General features: G+C 39.5%; 1 protein-coding gene across 6 annotated transcripts in view; it reads left to right on the top strand.

Moving 5' to 3' along the window:
• The window catches only part of TRPM3 (transient receptor potential cation channel subfamily M member 3), a 535,004-nt gene that overhangs the window by 337,397 nt on the left and 177,470 nt on the right, over positions 1–20,137 (top strand). For all 6 annotated transcript variants that reach the window (XM_081802839.1, XM_081802841.1, XM_081802838.1 and 3 more), the window contains one exon: positions 12,336–12,510. In XM_081802839.1, the coding sequence (XP_081658965.1) occupies positions 12,336–12,510 (175 nt within the window). The remainder of the gene's footprint in view (positions 1–12,335; positions 12,511–20,137) is intronic.

Genomic DNA, 20,137 nt, shown 5'->3' with positions numbered 1-20,137 from the left:
TCTGCCGATTCTTCATCTCAGCACTCCAACGTGTTTAAGTGATAGAATGTAATGAGGCATTTATTTATAAGAGAGAAGAGTAGAAGTGATTTATTTTCGGCACCATCAAGGATATGCTAGAATGAGAAAAACTGTAAATCGATATTTTCCCCCTCCAGGATTTATGCAGTGCTGCTAGATTGTAGATGCTATTTTCCCTTGCTTAATGATCGAATCCTTCCCCGGAGCTTCATCTCTCTGAGTACCTAACAGGAAGGAATATCTCTGATAATGAATAGCTATGGTTTAGAAGGAGCTGGAAACCTGATCCCAGGGAATCACAGAGGGGCAGCAGTGAGTCTTGGCCTTATTAAGCCAGGAAGAGATGTAGCAAAGGAACAGCCAGCCAACTCGGGCCCCTTTCTAAATATCTGAGGGTGGCATCCATGTTTAAAATCTTCCAGAAACGGGGCACCTGGGTGGCTCAGTTGGTTAAGCAACTGCCTTCAGCTCAGGTCATGATCCTGGAGTCCTAGGATCGAGTCCCACGTCGGGCTCCCTGCTCGGCGGGGGGTCTGCTTCTCCCTCTGACCCTCTTCCCTCTTGTGCTCTCTGTCTCTCATTCTCTCTCTCTCAAATAAATAAATAAAATCTTTAAAAAAAAAAAAAAAAAACTTAAAATCTTCCAGAAACGAGTTTGAGATGCTAAGACATGAGAAACTTAGAGTGATCCTATGTACTGGTTTGTCCCGGACCAGATAGTTCTGGCTTATACCTGTCATCCCAGAAAAACTATTAAGGATTGATGGCCCCTTCCCTTGCAAGAGTGTCCTGGTGTTTGAATGCTAAATCATACGGTCACCCCTGTGAGAGATAACCCAGAAGAGCACAGTGTCCAGACTCTGCATTTCCTAACAGGCCCTGTTTGGGAAACCCAGTTCAGATAGGCAGTTTATTCTCTAGGCTTCAGTTTATTTAACTATAAAATGGGGATAGTAATATCTCTATCATAGGGTTGTTGAGCAGACTGAGTCAGCCAGTGCAACCCGCCTGGAGGCTGCCATTTCTGGTAGGTGCTCAACACCTGCTCCTTCCCCTAAGAGAAAAAGAAACTGCCTTCAGCCTTTTGGCTGAGCGGACTTCACTACATGAGATCGTTCGCTGCAACTCAGAAATTCATAAGCGACCTTGTTTGGGCTCCATTTATAACTAGGTTTTTTTTAGTGTATTGTTAACTGTTGTTTCCCTTGGAGGAGCTATAAAAACATAAATAAAAAAACTGTCTTTCAGAGAAGGCCATATTTGCACTTGAAAAATAATTTCACGTTCACAGGTTTGAACCAGAGGCTCAAGTTTGTTAGATGCTCTGCTGCAAAGTGAAGGCCAGAAAGAGAAATGACAGTATTGTAATTCGTGATGTTGGAGCTTGAGAAAGCCCAATAAATTATACATCACCCTTGATGGGAGAGGATTGAAATTGACAGAGAGTTGGGCACCAGAGTCAGGCAGATGGAGATCAAAATATCATTTTTATTAATGGTGAAGTTGTTGGAAATAATGACTTAGTGTGAGGGCCAAAGGGGTTTGCCTACTCACTTCAGCCTCCAGACAGCCAACCAGAGAAGAAATTTGTGTCTACAAAACACACCTTTACTAACAGCACTGACTGGCACTGGTCCGTGGAGGAAGAGGAAGAAAGAAGCTAAATTCTCTTCAGTGGAAAACTTTGAGTAGATTTATTCTAACTGAGAAACATGGCCAGACATTAGTCACCACCGATCAAGTTGCTCAATTTTATATGTGGAGAGGAGTAAGGGAAGGACAAGGGGCTAGATGCATGACCCTAATAGACCTCCATCCACACCGAAACTTGAAACCAGGGGAAAGAAGGTTCTTTGTGACGTTGTCATTCATATTTCTCACTGAGCATTTAGTCACAATAAAGATTTGATTAGACTTGACACATTGTCTTTTAGAAAAGATGCCCAGATAAATACAAATTTATCATTTCTCCCAACTGCTGGTCAGAAATTGGACTAAATGCCATTACTAGATCCCAAATAATCAGAACACTCCCTTTGTCTCATATGTGATAGGGCAGTCAGTTACTTTAATAACCTTGGTGGTGAATGAAGGTCACTCCTAGCCCACAGCACCTTAGTGGCTGAATCACATCAATCACCTCAGAGGGAACAGAATTAGGTCGCCTTTTCAGTCATGTAGTTCCCTATTCATTTCATCTGGAGGAAGTAATAGCTTTCGTGGATATTGTTCCAGCAAAGGGAAGAATGTAAACCTCTATTTACGTCTTTCCCCCTCCATGACCAGAACACGTTGTCACTCCAGCTGGGTGCAATTCTGAGAAACAATGAGCCTTCAATTTAAAAGTACAAGACAGCTGAACCAAATTGGCTCTTTGAGTCACTAAGAATCTGGACTCGTCCAGACCTAATCCAAATGGACCAAGTGAAATGTGAGCACCCACCTGGGTGACTCAGCTTCTTCTTCTCTAGGTCTCTGACTACTGCTGAGTCCCGTTAGTTAAGGCCTGGGAAACGCCAACATGAGGCCACTTTTGAACCATTTATGGTTATCATCTCTACTGTCGGCCGGACACATCAATAGTATTGCGATAAGGCACTCAGTCCCTTTACAACCACCAATTTATTCCTGTCCCTTCAACTGTGCTGGTCCCAAGGTCTAGACCCCAGACATTGTGCATTTTAATTTTGTTTTATTTCACAAGTATTTAAACTACCTTCTATGTGTGAAGCACTTTGGAAACCAGGATGTTGCCTAAGAGGGTCCTGTCCCAAGAAACTTAAAATCTAGTGGGTAAAATTTTCATTAAAGCAAGACAGAATAAAATAACTGCCAAAAGCTATGTAAAAGAAAAACAAATCAACAATGGACTACAAAGGAATGAATGATTAATACTACCCAAGGGAGCTAGGAAGTGCCTCAGGAATTAGTAACATTTAGACTGGACTTTGAAGATGGAGTTGGGGGTTCTCTGAGGGGCCACAATACATAGCACCTGTCTTCCTCATCCAAATTCTGAACAACTTGAGAAATAAAAAAAGTACTTGATGGGACTCAAAATACCAGTTTTTCTTGTTGGGCAAGTTAGCAGACGTGGCTTTAAGTCTGTTAGTCAAGTGGGCCTAGGGGCTCCCTCAAATCAGATAGCATCCCACAAGGAGCCTTCACCCCCCACCCCAGCACACACAGCTTTGGGCACGGGGCCCCTGGAGAAACTGGGAGACCTCATTCTTCTTCATGAAACCAGGAGTGGGGAGAGATATTTCCCTCTAAAAATTAGGATGTCTAGGAATCCTAGATGGCAGATCATGATGATAGTCTGATGAGACTAGAATTAGGGTGAACAGAAGGTTCTGGAGGGAGATGAGGCTGCAGATGGAGGCTAGGGCCAGAACATGAGGAGCCTTGCCTGTCACATGAAAGATGTGAGATTTTGTCTATGACCCACGGGAACCCACTAAAGATGGCTATAGAGAAGACTGTGTTTATGATGGTAACTAGCTGGTGGTGATCATTGTGGAGGCAGGGAAATCAGGATGCAGTTCTGCTAGTCCACAGGAATGAACATACCAGTGAGCATAGAAACTGGGCATTTGGAATAATTCCTGATTTCATGAGAATTTAAATCAGATCTCAGTGCCCTGGAACTCAGGCCAGTTGATTGAGGGGGAAATTGCTTATGTCAGAAAACATCAAAAACTTAATGTGGAAATAATTATATTGTCATTTAACCTATAAGAAATCAGGAGATACTTGATGGTAATGCAGTGCCCTGCCTTCCCGCCTTCCTTCTGTACCCCAAGTTTTAGTGAGCATCTACCCTGTGTAGAGCCCTGTATGGTGTGCAGGGAATACAAAGATAAACCTACCTAACAGAGAAAAGAGGTGCCTAAACATGTCATTAATGAGCTAAAACTTCGGGATGAAAGGTGCTATGAGAATGTTTTTATTTATAACAGAGTAATTGATGGACAAAGTTATAAAATATATTCATTGGCATGGGCTTTTAAAAAAAGCAAGTGCTATGAGGAAACACAAGTGAGAATGGTTAATTCTGTCTGGTGGGGCAAGGGGGAGGGGGCTCAGGAAGACTGGTCTTTGAACCTGAGAACTGCAGGATGAGTATGAGTTCCTCACAGAGAGTAAGTCAAAAAGAACATTCCCTAAAGAGAGAAAAGACCTTTTCACATTTGGGGCAGGAAGAAGTAATTGCAGCCTGTCTCAACTAATACAGAAAGGTTTTTGTTTTTGTTTTTGTTTTTTTAGAAGGGCAAATTAATACACATGCCACCATTTTGCCATTACCCGCAACATTGCTCTTTCCTACCGTCTCCCTCTCCTCCCACCTCTGTCCTGCCCTGGGGGCCGGGTCTCTCCATGTTTTGTTAAATCCATAATTCCCTGGCCTGCTCTGCTGCCTGCTAATTCCACCCAGAAGCCAAACGAACTTGTATGGGCCGTGGACCTAGATCCTGGCACATTTATCGGGGAGGATAGGCAAAGTATTATAAAGTAAAATGAGTTAGAACCACTCTGATTACCTTACATTTGAGAAGGCAAGGGATGCCTTTTGATGTGGGGGTTTTGAACAGAGTAGAAAGTAAGAAGACTCTAGCTTTGTTTGGGTGACTTCTCTTGTAGACTTAGATCAGTTACATTAAGACATTCAGCCCGCAAACAATGGCCTCAAAGAAAACACTGGCTCTTTCCTTTTATGAAAATAATACTTGCACCACAGCCCCTGGGATTGGCTGTTCCCTTTCTATTGAAACGATTCACAGAGAATGTTACTTGCATGTCCTGGTAATAAGCGAATGTTAATAGCAGGATATTTCGATCAGAGCTGGTTGGCCATAAGGGAATAACTGTTTCCCATTGACTAAGTCAAAGGCCAACTTACTTTATTAGCATATAATATACTTGGAGTTGGTTTATGGGTTTTTGTTATTTGGCATTTACATCTTTGTCCAACCCACAGAACTCGAAAGGCTTTCCAAGCTGGTTGAGGAGAGGCCCAGGGTAGAAGGCATTTGGGGAGTAATACAAGAAGTCACCTAATCCCCCTCTAGAAAGAGTCACCTACCCCAAACCAGAAAGTTTTAGCCTTTTGGATACAAGATAAAAAAAATTTGTCTTCCTAAGCATATTACTGGTCTGCGTGAGAGAACATTCAAACTTTGGAAAAACGTGTTTCAGATTATTTGTCAGAGCATCCTTTTGATTTAAACATACAAAATGCATTTATTTTTCTTTCATCCTCATGAATATTTACATATATTTAAAGTAGAAATCTTTTATAAGCTTAATAAATATAAATAAGAATCTTTATATTTGTGTTTGTTTAACAATATGGTTCTCAAGTGCCAAACTCTGTTCTAAGTGTTTTATAAATAATGACTAATTATAAATCTCTCCCTCCCTCTCTGTCTGTCTCTCTCTCACACACACACACACACACACACACACACACACACACCACACACCCTTTCATTCCCCTCACAGGTCACATAATCTCTTTTCCAGGGTACCCTCTGCCCCTTCCTTTCTCCCTGCATACACTCTTCTCTGCTTGCTTAAACACCCTTCATGATCCCACCAGAGCCGCGGCTCATGGAGGCTTCACTCCCCACCAACCCACTTTCCAGTTATTCACTCCAGACCTAGGGATTTCCACTCTAATTCCAGGAAGGCAAATGTGGCCCACTGCAGGTCTGCCATCCACCTCTAGTCCAACCAGCTTTGAAAGAAGCCAAATAAGGCCAAGCTTCTGTGAACGGGTCAATTCTCTGACAGGGGAGTGTGGACATGGAGGACATGACAGATATTTCTAGTATACGTGCCACAGTGTACCGTGGCTGGTCTACAGGATACCTCACTTCATCCACTCGTCCACCCTCCCAGGCTGTCCTTTGCCCTCTGATGGCCGGACAGAAAATCGAAGCAAAAAATCGATGAATTTTGCATTTCATCCAAAGTGAAAGCCAGCCGGTGGGAGCTAGTACAGCATTCCTATGAAAATACTGGTGGTGTCGATAATGCACAAAATAGATTAGTGCAACAGTATTGAAAACAAGCTGGACAAGAAGGGTTTTGCCATATTAATTTGATAGATTCTGCATTCTCTGTCCCCAGGAAAAGAAAGGCTACACCATCAGCTCTCAGTCATTCATCACTGAGAGAGGTTTTCCCAACAATTCGAACTCTGTATCTTTAGTGTCTTAACAACCGCCTGTCTCCAGCCAGATTTGCTGAGATTTTAAATGGCAAGATAAAATACATATGGCTTATCGGCATTAGCTGTAAACAGGAAGGACTGTATAGGGAGGGGACCCATTACGTTAAATATCAGTAAGGGAATTGCCATAGGAATTGGTGAATAGGAAAGGACATTTAAGGAATTCACATTATTTTCCCCCTGCCTAGTCCTAAAAGGAATTGGAAATTTATATGTTGGGAAGTCCCAACCACCGGGAAAGACCCCAGCCATCTTTCCAGGAATTTCCTTCCCACTCGAGAACCATAAGTATCCAGAAGTGAAGCATCTTGTTGTGTGTGGCTTTATTTTTGCTGCCTAAGAGTTTGTGTGGTACTTTATATCTCCAAATGCTTTCCTAAGCATCAATTTAGGTGCAGAATTATAGTGGCAAAAAGGTATAGAAATTACAATGACGCACAGGAGTGGTTTGCAGGGTTTGGCATTTACCAATTGTTACATCACCGGGATTCACCAACAGATAATTGGGTTTCTTACCCATTTCCAAATAAGGCCAGCCACATTCCGGTTATAGTTCTGTCGTCTTGAATAGATAGTATATTTTACCTCTAAGCATGAAGGCAATATCCAAAACATCTGCTTCCACAGGAGACTGAAAAGATCTTTTCAGAAGAAGAAAAAATGTTTTCTCATGCCATTCCCTAGATATTTTCTTGGGCTTGCTCTGTTCCTTGGTAGCTCAACGATTTCCAGTTGTGTTCCCTTTCTCAAAGTACAGCATATTAAAATATTCCCTTTGTGGACAATAATATTCTATAGTCGTACCTGAATATTCAAGTGTTATGAATCTTCCTAATGATAAGAAGCACCTTAAACTTAATAAACAAGAATAGTGTCGAGTGTTGTCAGTTGAACACAAGTGATTACCAGATTTATGTACTTTTTATCAATCTGTCCACAGTTATTCTGAACATAGAAGAGATTCACTAAATAGATAAGAGCATCAAGAATCTCTATCTGTTGAACGCTCTGTATTATGCAAACTTCAGCCATTACTTCTCAAGTAGGTAGCAAATTGGTATCCATTAAAATGAGGCAAACAGCTTACTGCTTCTCTTCCCATCACTATAGTAATTGCTAATGTCCCCCAAGTCTGTGCAAGGTTCTGTTTGAAGAATGCAAAATCTTAGGCAGTTGCTGAGTTTCTATGGCTTCATTCTGTAGTCCAAATACAGGAGATAGTGACCAGTGTTCTGTTGGTAGAAGCCAACCATTGAACCAAAGACCAGGTGATTGAAGTGAGAAGTTGGATGAAGGGGACATGTTCAATGCTTTCAAATTTTATGCCAATTTTAATTATGTAACTTTAAAATTGTGAAACATAAAATATACTGGTGAAGTCCTACCATATGCATAATTTCAATGCATGTGAATTCTCCACACAAACTTCCAAATCATCAAGAATCACATAATCCCAGAGGTGGCAAGGCCAGTGAATTAACTGTGTTGTTATTGCAGCACAATTTCAGGGGCTTGACAGAAATGCCCACCCACCATTGATGGACTCAGTCTTGAATGCATTAAGATCTTCAGGAAGCCATCTCTCACAGAAAGTTTGAACCCTCCTTTCTAAAGGGCTTCTACTGTAATAATCACATGATCTCTAGCCTACATCATTATGACCTACCTAAGATCAACCTTCTATGCTCCATCTTCATGTAAATATGAACCATTTCCCAACAGAAAATAAATTATTCCTTAGGCCCATAGGCATTTTAGATCATATATGGTGATGTTGACATAAAACCAAAGTGTTCATTTACTTTGATCAAAATGCTCACGTTATCCAGGCGTTTCACTACAACAGACTGAATGTTTTCACAAGTGCCCGAACTGATCATAGATTATGATCTCAAGTCAGCAGAAAGAAAGAAGGTGGGGGGCGGGGGCGCTTTTGGAATTTTAAGACTTTCTCCTGCCACCTCCCTTCCTCACAACACCCAACCCAGTTTTTGCTTAAGTCAATTTTGGCACTGTCTGCCTCATTGGGAGCCCAAGCTAAAGGACATAGCAGTCAGAACAAAATGTAACAAAAGTCCAAGGGGTTATCTTCTGCAAAGAACAATGAATTGGGGGTACAGTTTGTAATTTGAAAGCCCTAGCTCAACTTGGAATGTTGTAGAATGTGGCTGTTAAATCCATTACCCAAGCCCACAGTTTTGGAGGCCATGCCTCTAGCTCCAACGTGGCAAAAGCTCAAGCGTGTGGCAAGCATCTTGCCTCTTCCTGCTTAAGCAACTCCACATTACTCTAAAATTAAATTCTAATGGAAATCCCTGAGAACTACTGAAAGCCTTTGGTTATGGTAGAAAATGAAAAATTATTGTGATCAACTAAGGAATTAACCTATTTTTCCCCAAAAGCACAGGAAATGTATTCACACACACACACAAAAAAAAGTCCCTGAGGGCTTTAGATAAAATGAAAAAAGTTTCCTGAATAATAGAGGTTATATTTTTTAAAACTATACATCTGAACAACTATTTTTTTTTTTTTTTGTGAATGGCTAGTAGGTTTAGCTGAGTATGGTATAAACTTGTGATTATCTTCAAAGGAATTTATATTAATTTTGTTATGGGCATAAAGAAAGTAGTAGTGAGCCATGTGAATCGAGCTGAGTATGTAGTGGATTCCAGAAAGAAAAATGTTTTCTTTACATCATTAATAGAAAATGTCCTGTTCTTGATAATTTAAGAAGCTTTTTCTTTACTAATGAGGTTATATACTACAGAGTCTAACTTTTATATTTGTGACTTTCTCTAGGGTATTTTTAATATCCTGTGTCCAAAATGTAACTTAGGAACTAAAGTGTGAACAGAAGAAATAAAGAAAAACGAGAGAGAATGAAGGGAAGGGTGATATCCTACAGACAGTGTTTTCTGTGGAAGTTTAGCCAGTCAGTCTAACTGGACAGCAATAGTATGATATAGTTCCCATTGGGCACAGAGTTTCGTTTGAAAACCCATTCTAGAACTTCTCTCACAGGTGTCAGTGAGCTTCATAAAATAAGGCAAGCTGATGCTCTTTGCAGCTGTAACAATGTGCTTAATTTAGGGTGGAGTTCTGTAAGCGTCCATTCATAGGTTTTTCATGAATCTCTCTCAAAGATCCATAAACCCTTGAAATTGTATAGACACATTTTTTGACTATCCATATGTGTATTTTTCTGGAGAAGGGGTCACTAGCTTTCATCAGATTCACAAAAATATTCAGAGACCCTTGTCTCCAAAAAAAATAGGCTAAGAACCACTGCTTTTGTTCATCACTGATTATTTGATATCATTTTCCTTTCTCAGAAACAAAGGTGGGGTGTGTGTGTGTGTGTCTTGACAGGAAGACTTAATGTTACCATATTCTGGCAGGTTTAGTTTACATAAAGCATGATATTTTTAGATATAGCCTCATTCTCTACCTCCCATAACTAAGAAATTCAAAAGTACATTATTTCAGACTATAAGAGCTTTTGTTGTCTATGGAACGAATTTCCATGTATTATCAGTGTAGGAAATGGAAGAGAATTTGGAGACCAGATATATTCAGTACTTTTGAAAAGGGAGATTCTATCTTGATACTTCATCCAATTTTTAGCACTGGGTCATAATATTATAATAATAATATGAGTTAATATAGTTGTTCTCATCCTTGTAATTGATAATGGCTTCATTCTAAATATAGGAAATTTGATCATCTAAAATGTTTCTCTGTTTCTAGGGGTTACAACAATTTGGTACATTGATAAATACATTGATATGAAATCATTTGACAGTTTATTGCTCTCAAGTCCTGCTCTGAAAATTGATCCTTTGCACCTATGTATCCTTGCAAAGGGAAGAGATGTTTCCAGCCATCTTGCCTATTGTCTGGTAGATTGTAGATGATTGGAAATTCTAGAAGGCCCATTCTAAGACTTCTTTCTCCATGAGAACGTTGAGTGGATCACTATTGGTCTGTGATTTGGAGTAAAGATTCCACTGACAGAATCAGTGCCCAAGATCAGAATTTGGCAAATGCCTCTCTTGGAAGATCCTAGAATGAGTCTAAATAAATCATTTGGTATAAAACAGCAAACACAGCGTACTGTTCCTTGATAGGAAGCAATACAATAGCATGTGCTAGCGCAAGGAAAAGTGAAAAATTAAATAGCATAGTTCTTTGGGAAATACCTCATAAAATAATTTTAAACATTGGAAAAGAGACCCTTTTCCAAGGCATGTTAAAATACAAATCCACGTAGGGGTGGGTATTTCCTATGTCAGCAAGTTCTCTTCCAAAAGCAGTGTGCTGTATTAACATTTCAAGTTAGCCCTTAATTTTCAAAGAGCCTTTCAACAGAATTTACTTGATCCTCATGATCAGCAGTGGGGAAAATGTCTCCTTCATAGACATGTAAATAGAGTTTTAAAGGGACATTTTGTCTGAATCATTAAGGGCCTTTGAGCCAAAGGGGAGCAGCACTGATCTTTCTCTTCCCTCTTCTTGGATTTGAAGGAGGAATTCTCAAACCTTTTCCATCCACAGAAACATCGAATGGCACCACGGGTCATCCCTCTCTTCTAATTCCCTCTGGAGCACAAAAAGAAATCTTGGGACCCACAATTGTCATTTTCTTACATTTTTAAAATGTTGATTTAAAAACAGCACCCATTTTTGTGTAACTGACACTTTGGGCCATTCCTTTAAGACGAAAATCAAATCATCAAAAACACTGACTTAGAAAAGAGAAGCCCCCAGGATACTGATAATACTGTAGAAGTATAACAGGGCCCCCAAGTCAAATACAATCTCTCACTAATGGAGCAAGAAACCAAACCTCATACTATTATTTCTCACAGGGCAGCAGTTTCTGGATAAAAGAAAAAAAACCACAGCAGGAAGGGGAAAGGGAAAAACTGAGATGACTAAAGGCTTTTTTTTTTTTTAGTTCGTATTTACAGAAGTGGTACAGAATCTTGATTATTTCTTTTTTAAGATAACTGCTCTGTACAAAACCATCTCATTTTTATGGTACTGCTCAATTTCTTAACTATTCTGGGAAGGTGAAGAGTGAGAAAATGCAGCGTGATACCAAAATGAGCACAAGATGTTATCCAATGAACCATGATGACACTTGAGAGGTCACTTGAAAATGAACTTCATTTCTTTGTCATCGTGTCTCTCATGGACATTCATTTTTAATAGTCATCTTTAATATGTTAGGTTGAACCCCACATGAGTACTGATGTTAGGGCAATTTTTAGGTCTTCTAGCTTACCATTAATAACTTAAATACTTTAGAAAAGGTCTGTGACACCCCAGAATTCAACAACTGAATTCAACCACTGTTTCCGGACCACCCACCATGTGCCTGGTGCCTTGCTCAGCGGTGAAGGACGCAGTAACGGCAGGCGGCAGATGGCAGATGCCATGTCTCTTGGGTTCTTTATCATGACTGCTACGCTGTTAAGAACCCTTAATCAAGCGGATCATTTATGGTCAGATATAGATAGACCCCTAATGTAGCCAGTAGTTGACTCAACAAGTGCATATATGCCCCCAGCTGATTTTGATCGTCTTTAATAAAGTGAACCATTCAGATGTTTTCTTAGCACTGTGATGACATCAGGGATCTGGCCTGCTTTAAATTCCCATTTTTCACGTAAGAAACTGAACCACTGGGTACATAGGAGACTTGCTTAAGGTCACATTTAGCTTCCAGTCTTTCGGTTGCTGGCTCAAGGCTTGATCTACTAACCTTCCTTCCTCTCCTTCCTCACCCTATGCACCCCACCTCCAGTAAAGTATGGCAGTGGGTCCCTTCACCGGCCCTAGCACCCCGGGAACTCTGAGGAGAGGGCAAAATCAGATAGACTTTGGTGGGAAGATTCTGTGAAAGGAGTTTCTGTACAATTTTTGCTCCATATTTTATCCCTTCATATGTTGTGATCTCCCCCATGCTCAGTAATTTTAGTTTGTGCTTTTTGTTTCCCTTTTTGTTTCTTTGGTTTGCTGGCTTTGTGTTCTTTTCTCTTTTTTTTCCCTTTTTTTTCCTTTTTTAATGCAGGAATCGGTCAAGGAGTTCCGGTGGTGGCACTCATTGTGGAAGGAGGACCCAATGTGATCTCGATTGTCTTGGAGTACCTTCGAGACACCCCTCCCGTGCCTGTTGTTGTCTGTGATGGGAGTGGACGGGCATCTGACATCCTGGCATTTGGGCATAAATATTCAGAAGAAGGCGGGTAGGTAATTTGCCAGGCCCTATAAGAGACCTTTGAGTACAAAGCTGTGTTCCAAGCTCAGGAAGATGGTATCAGTTGATGGAGACGTTTGGTCTGGGAAGGTGGTGGGGAAGAGCAGGGGAATATATTCTAGATGTCCTATGAAGTGAGAAATTCTATGAAAGCCCCACTAGACTAGACTAATAAGGAAGACAAAAGGGAAGGAGGGGTCATAGCACTTGGTACCCTTTCTCTTCATTTCTTCTCTCTTCTGCTCCTCCCGCTGAGGAGAAGCAGGGACTGGGTTTGAACACATAAAGCACAGCGAATCCAGACCCTATGGTTCATGTGAGTACTTTGGGAGAAGCTGGGATGTGCAGCTTCCAGGCTCAGTTTCCAAACACCAGCTTCACCAAACTGCTGTAGGTTTACAAAGGCCAAATTTTTACCAAAACTTTGGGTGGCCTGTGCTGTCAAATCCTTCTAGATCAGCTCAGAAAGCAGAGCCTCTAACCACCCTGTACACCCTTACTGGCTTCCACCCCCACCCCCATGCATTTTCCTTGGTCTGTCTATCCCCTGCTGCTGTTTTCAACAGTCCAAAGCCCCAACCCCAAGGAGGACTTCTCTTCCCAACCTTCCCTGCCAATCTGAGGTCCCACCCAGTGAATGGTAAAATCCAAGCACTCGTGCATATTATTAGATCAAAGTAATTCATCCCAAGGTGTGAATGAGTTTAAGAAGGCAAACTCAGGAGGAGTCATTGAATTTTTATTTTTTTAACTTTTTAAAAAGTTTTTATTTATTTAAGTAATCTCTACACCCAACTTGGGACTCGAACTCATGACCCCAAAATTAAGAGTCACCCGCTCTTCTGACTGAGGCAGCCAGGCACCCCTGGTCATTAACTTTTTTTTTTTTATTTTTTTTTTTTTTAAGAATTTATTTATTTGCGAGAGAGAGAATGAGAGACAGAGCATGAGAGGGAGGAGGGTCGGAGGAAGAAGCAGACTCCGTGCTGAGCAGGGAGCCCGATGCGGGACTCGATCCCGTGACTCCAGGATCACGACCTGAGCCGAAGGCAGTTGCTTAACCAACTGAGCCACCCAGGCGCCCTGGTCATTAACTTTTTAAATAAGGAACTTCCTCACCTAATCAATTCTCCTAACCCATGAACCTGGTGAGAGAAAGGAGCCCCAAAGGAGATGCGATCTTTTATTCATCCCGTTTTACAAACATACACAAAGTGCCTACTGGGGGCCACGCACCAAGATGGGAAAAAGCACACCAACTCTTCCTACCCTCAAATAGCTCCTAGGAAGTCTAGTAAGTAGACAAACGTGTAATGATAATAGCGAGTGACCGGTGAGCTTGCGGACTATGGGACACTCCCTGCCCCACCTGTCATGACCAGGTAGTCATTAACACAGGCACCCTGCCCGGGGAAGTGTATGGACCTAAATATAGGAGAGTCACGGGCCCTCCAAGTAACACTGCAAACAGTAACAGTGATTTCAGGTCCCCTGATGAAAACTTTTGATATGAAAACAAAAACAAAAACAAAAAACCGATATTCCTGAGCATGAAATTGGAGTTTGCTTCCTGGCAAATTTAAATGACTTTTATCTTCTCCTTTCATTGTAAATATTGGTCCATTCTCTAGCTAAAAAACCGAAAAGAACATTTGCCCAAACGCCTCCATGTTGGTTACTAACCAGAGCTCAGGATCCTCAACTGTGCTTTGCTTTTATTAAAAATTAAGTCGGGCGCCTGGGTGGCTTAGTCGTTAAGCGTCTGCCTTCGGCTCAGGTCATGATCCCAGAGTCCTGGGATCGAGTCCCACATCGGGCAGGAAGCCTGCTTCTCACTCTCCCACTCCCCCTGCTTGTGTTCCTGCTCTCGCTATCTCTCTCTCTGTCAAATAAATAAATAAAATCTTTAAAAAGAAAAAAAATTAAGGCATAGTTCTCATCAATTTAAATATAGCAACGTATTCCTTTTTCAAACATAACTGAAGAACTTACAGTTTTTTGCTTTGGCTTACTTTTTGGCTTCCCAGTGCTTGTAATTATTTTATTGTGTTTCCACAAGGTTGCATTCAGAATGCACATTTCCTTTTCAGAAAATTCCTGGAAAAGTGAGCTGTTCATCTCAGTATTTCAGGTTTTCTAGGTCTGTACACAATGAAGGTCTCAACCCAGGGCCTCCTTTTTGTCCTTATTGTGGGTTGTATACTTTGAAAATGTTACAGTTTTTGATTAGTTGCTCTTCCTGATTCTGTTTTTTATACATGGGAAATATTACACATTTTAGAGCTTGGGCGGAGGGGGCAGGGTCTCTATATTATTTAACCGAGGGGACAGAGATACACAGAGCAATTATGTGCTTGCCCATGATCCCAGGCCAGGATTTTTTCTGGTCTATTATAAAAATTTGCTGAAATGGATTTTGTGGTATGTGCCTTCATGCTTTTTATGTAGTACTTCAATGATACTGTTGTTTGAATATAAGTGCACTTAAGTTCTCTTTAGCTTCCCCTTTGCTTATAATTTCTTAATTTTTTGTATTATTTCATGCATTCCCAAAAAGATAAAATCAATGCATTCCTGGTTGTAAACCAATGTCCAGACTGACCAACGTGGGTTCCTTTTCTTTTTCCCCTTTCTTTTTCTTAAGGTTTTTTAAAGTTTTTATTTAAATTCCAGTTAACACACAGTATAATATTAGTTTCAGGTGTCATGTAGATTTTTTTCCTTTCCCCAGTCCAGTCCCAAATTAAGAGTCAGAAATACCATGCCCTTTTAACTTTAATTAGCAATTTTCGCTTTAAAACCAAAGTTTTGTTTTAGTTCTGACTATTTTATGACCAAAATATGCAAAAGCACAATCTATATGGGATCTGTGCAAATATATAAACCATGGTTGATTATCAAAGAATTAACTAGCATGAAGATAAAGAATTGAGATATAATTTCTCCCCTTGGGAATCACTGAAATTAAAACTTTAAATATTTTAAGAAACATTTAGAAACCGTGATTAAGAAAGTAGAAACTTCAAGAGAAGCTTTGTTATTGCCAATCCAAATATATAAATCTATATTTATTTACTTTATAGGCTGTTACGATAAAAGTAAACTCTTGCTCCAGGAAAGCAATTATAAATTTATCCTGATCCAGTGAATTCATGACATTTCTCTGTGTCATCTGAATTACTGCCAGAATTAATCATGTTTACTTAGCTTGACTAAGTTGTCTAGCCACACATGTGCAGCCGATTTAAAAAAGCATTTCCAAAGAACATTATTTTGCAGGAGTGTTTTCTTTATGCTTAAAAAAAAAGATGAACCCATCCCAGACTTCATTCACCAAGAATTTCTTCTTTGATTCATGACAGAGTTGGGACATGTTTCACTACAAATAAATATAAATGTATAACTATATGTTCATATAAACAAACCTATATAAATAAAGGGGTATAATTGTACATATAAAATTGATTATAGAAAACACACACACCTTGTTTACAAAACCTGAATCAGAGTTTGGAATCATTGATTTTTACTTTTTGGTTATTTTGGTAATTTAAATATGCTTTAAAATGTTTTAAACTCATTTACAGGTGGTTAAATAAATAATACAGGTCCAAGGACTCGTAAATGTGTATATTCAGCTCTAAAGCTTTTCATTTTATAATCTTAAAGAAGTGAATGAAATTTACACACCTTCTATTTTAACTTTTGTGAACTTGATATTTTGCCTTTATATTCCCTGTTATTAACCATCTTCCAAGAATATGAATTTGAAAGGGCATCACTTTGGAAGCAAACTATAATTGGCAAAACTAATTAACTTTTGTAGATGAGATTACTTGAGGTAGGGGAAGACAGGCCGCATCTATCCCAACACAAATGGGTTTGGATAAACTAGGAGGCATTTGCAACTAAATTCTTACCTTTGCCTTCTCCTCTGTCTCTGCTCCATCGCACAAGCCTCCCAGAAGAAATGGCCAAACTCTCTCTTTCCCTTATTGTCGTACTAGAGTTTCTATTTCTCATCAGTCGAAGTTTAAAATGAGTCACAAGTCACTCTCCCTAACTAATTTCATTCCTTAAAAATCTTACCAAATTTTCTTTTCTGAATCATGCATGACTAAATACTGCAAACAGAAACAGATTAATGCCACCCAAGGGGCATTAGATTTGATTACCTACATTTTCAAATACCGACATTCTGCTTTTTGCTGCTGACCGAGCAAGCCGACCAACATCACCCATTGTCAGGGATACGTTTCAGGTGATAGGTGCCTGCAGTTGAAATCAGAGACTGCTTGAAAATTCATAATCTAAGTTTCAGATTGCAGAGAAACGTGGTCTAGCTCCTCATTTATCAGTCAGTGAGAAAGTGCTGCACGGATGAAAAAATGTCAGCGTGAAAAAGTATCTGAATGAATGTGCATTCTGAGATGATGCAGCTCATTCATCTGGATTTTATTGCCGAGCCTTATATTTATTTGGGTGTCTTTTTCCCCATAAGTTATTATATGGATTTACCACTTTTAGAGAGCCCAGGACGAGAAGCAGAACCTGTGGTAGCAGAAAGCCTTAAAGATCTTAAGTAGTCTGTTGATAACTTTTGGGAAGTTATCAATGGGGCCAAACACCAGTAGACTCTTCCCATTCTTATGTGTCAGTGGAATTTGTATTAGATATTGTGGAGAAACACTGAGGAATGGCCTGATCTTGAGGACAGGAATAGATTTTTAAAAATCAAATAAATCAAATAAAGAAATCTCATTTTCCCTGTTTAAGGGGAGCTTAATAAAGGTCCCTACATTTTTTGATTAGCTGAAGTAAAGGCATAAATGGAAGACAAAGTGGAGATGAATAAGGAAAAATATGTTGCATGGCTTCACATTATATCACTGTATCCTAGCACAGATGTAACAAAAGTGTGTTGCTCTCCAAGTATACATCAGAATGACCAAAATCAGGAGGAAGTCGCCAGAAAATTAGCCATTTTAGAAATCCAGGTAGTAGTCTGTATTCCCTAGGGCATATCACTCTATGCAATGGTTACTAATGCTTTCTTCTGCTGCTTGAGATTTCCATCTAAGGCTGAAGGATGTCACAGCCCTATCAATTTGTCTCTATGAGATCTGCTGAAAGGAAGTAATTGATCTCAGTGGTTTGTATCCCAGTATGATTTAGACATAATTGGAACGTCAAGTGAGAAAGAAGGAAACAAGTATCAAGCATGCTGACTTCAAGTGTCCATTTCAGTTTCCATTAATTTCATCTTACCTTGTCTCTTTTCTAGATTTTCTATAAGAAATTAGCATGTCAAAACTTGATTCTGTTTCCTTCCCCAGAAGGAAGGAAAGAAAGTTGGAAATGTCTTGTGGAGACAAAGGCTATTGGGGGCTTTATTTATAAAAAGTGTTGTTTTTGTAAACTGTTTTCTAAGTTAACATTTACTGAATGCCTACTCTATGCATGGGCCTGCTGGAGAATGAGCAAGACACGGCCCTGTCCCAGAGTCTATAATGGAGATTAAAACACAGGCATGAATACAGATAACTGGGAGGTCACGTGTGCTGTGATAAACGTACAAAGTGTTTCAGGAGCCCAGAAGACAAAGTACTTGAGTGTGGCATTCTTCCCAAGAATCTATTCAGTGGAACAGCGTATGTTAATTACTCACAAAATAGCAATATAGTGACTCTGTTGCTCCTGTTCTCCTTTTCCATCAAAAACTGGATCCAAACTGAGGATCAGCCTGAATGACCAAGAAAAAGCTAATCTCTGACCCTCTTTTACGTAACTCAACATAGAAAAACAAAGAATCAGTCTGCATAGTATTGAAGGAAAGTCAGTAAAAGGGATAGTTTTATGAGATAGTGTGTTTGTAGGTGTGTGTACATATTATTACATTGAATTTATATATACTCAAATTTATATATATTTAAGTATATATTATATATTATAACATATAACATTAATTATATATTTATATAACTATAATTAAAATATATTAATATAATATGTGAATATATTATAAGTATAATTTTAATATAAGTATATAATTTAAGTATAATTTTAATATAATTTAAAATATAATTATATTTTACATATTAATATATTAATTATATTTTATGTTATATATTTATATATTGAATTTCTATATATTAATTTAATGAAATCAATTTAAATGACAAATTAATTTAATAAAATTAATTATATATATAATTAGTGTATATTATATATACACTAATGCCTGTAATTATTTAATTGCAATTTTGCAATTTTTACATTGCAGTTTTTCCCTCCATGGAATGTATTAAAGATACTGCTATATAAATACCTGTGTCATTGCCTCCCAAGTTCCACAAGGCTGGAGTAGCTTCAGTTATTCAAAATAAAATATGGCTCCTTGATCCCTCCATGTTGTGTCAGCATGGAGAGAACAAAGCATTGACTTTAAAACAATTACCTAGCTAGCGTTCATGGAAGAACGTACTAGTGAGGGGAAAAGTTTTATTGATCTCAATTGGTCAGTCAGTTCTCCACATTGATTAAATTTGCTTTAGAATTGCTCAGCTCCAAGTTGGGAAAGTGTGGCCTTGAATATAAACAGCAAACATCCGAAAAAAACACAGAGCTGAGCAATCCATTATGATAAAGCAATCCTTTTCGGAGAACCACTGCCCATGACTTTTAGACAGCCCATCAATGCCAAGTGAAGACTTCAAAGGATGGGTTAACTACGTTCCTCTGAGATTTGCTTAGCTGACTTCTTGACCACCTGTTACACAGAAAACACTGAAAATAGGCATGCAGTTATCACACTTCAGGATGCCTGAGAATGCGTTAGGAGACACAGATTCCCCTGAAAAATCCTGATTCAGTGTACCTGGGCTGGGGTGCAGGAAACTGTCCTTGAAACAAAAATCCCAGTGATGCTGGGGTGCCTGGGTGGCTCAGTCACTTAAGCATCAGACTCTTGATTTCAGCTCAGGTCACAGTCTCAGGGTTTTGGGATCGAGCCCTCCATAGAGCTCCACCCTCAGCAAGGAGTCTACTTGAGATTCTGTTTCTCCCTCTTCCTCTGCCCCTCCCCCTGCTCGCTGGCTCGCTCTCTAAAAAAATAAATCTTAAAAAAACAAAAAATTCTGGTGATTCCAACCAGAGTGGTCCATGGACCACACTTTCAGAAACTCTTTTTAAATGTATACAAATGAGCTTTGTCTTCACACTTCCCTGATGTTTTCAGAAAGAGCTTCCTCACTTTCTGCGTGTCACGCTCATGCTGGGCACACCAGCTTGTTACCACAAGCACTTTGTACCCGCTGCCACCTTGTGTCTCTGGAACCCAGTTGACTTGAAAAGTTTATTTAGCATGAATCACCTCATTTATTTCTTTTTTTTTTTTTTTTGCTTTATAATTGTCCATTTTATTTATTTATTTTTTTTTATTCTTATGTTAATCCCCATACATTACATCATTAGTTCTAGATGAAGTGTTCCATGATTCATTGTTTGTGCATAACACCCAGTGCTCCATGCAGAACGTGCCCTCCTCAATACCCACCACCAGGCCAACCCATCCTCCCACCCCCCTCCCCCCCAGAACCCTCAGTTTGTTTTTCAGA

Source organism: Leptonychotes weddellii, chromosome 14 (assembly GCF_054177405.1).
Source record: "Leptonychotes weddellii isolate Sample4059 chromosome 14, ASM5417740v2, whole genome shotgun sequence".
Taxonomy (NCBI): Eukaryota; Metazoa; Chordata; class Mammalia; order Carnivora; family Phocidae; genus Leptonychotes; species Leptonychotes weddellii.
This window is presented reverse-complemented; position numbering and strand designations above follow the sequence as displayed.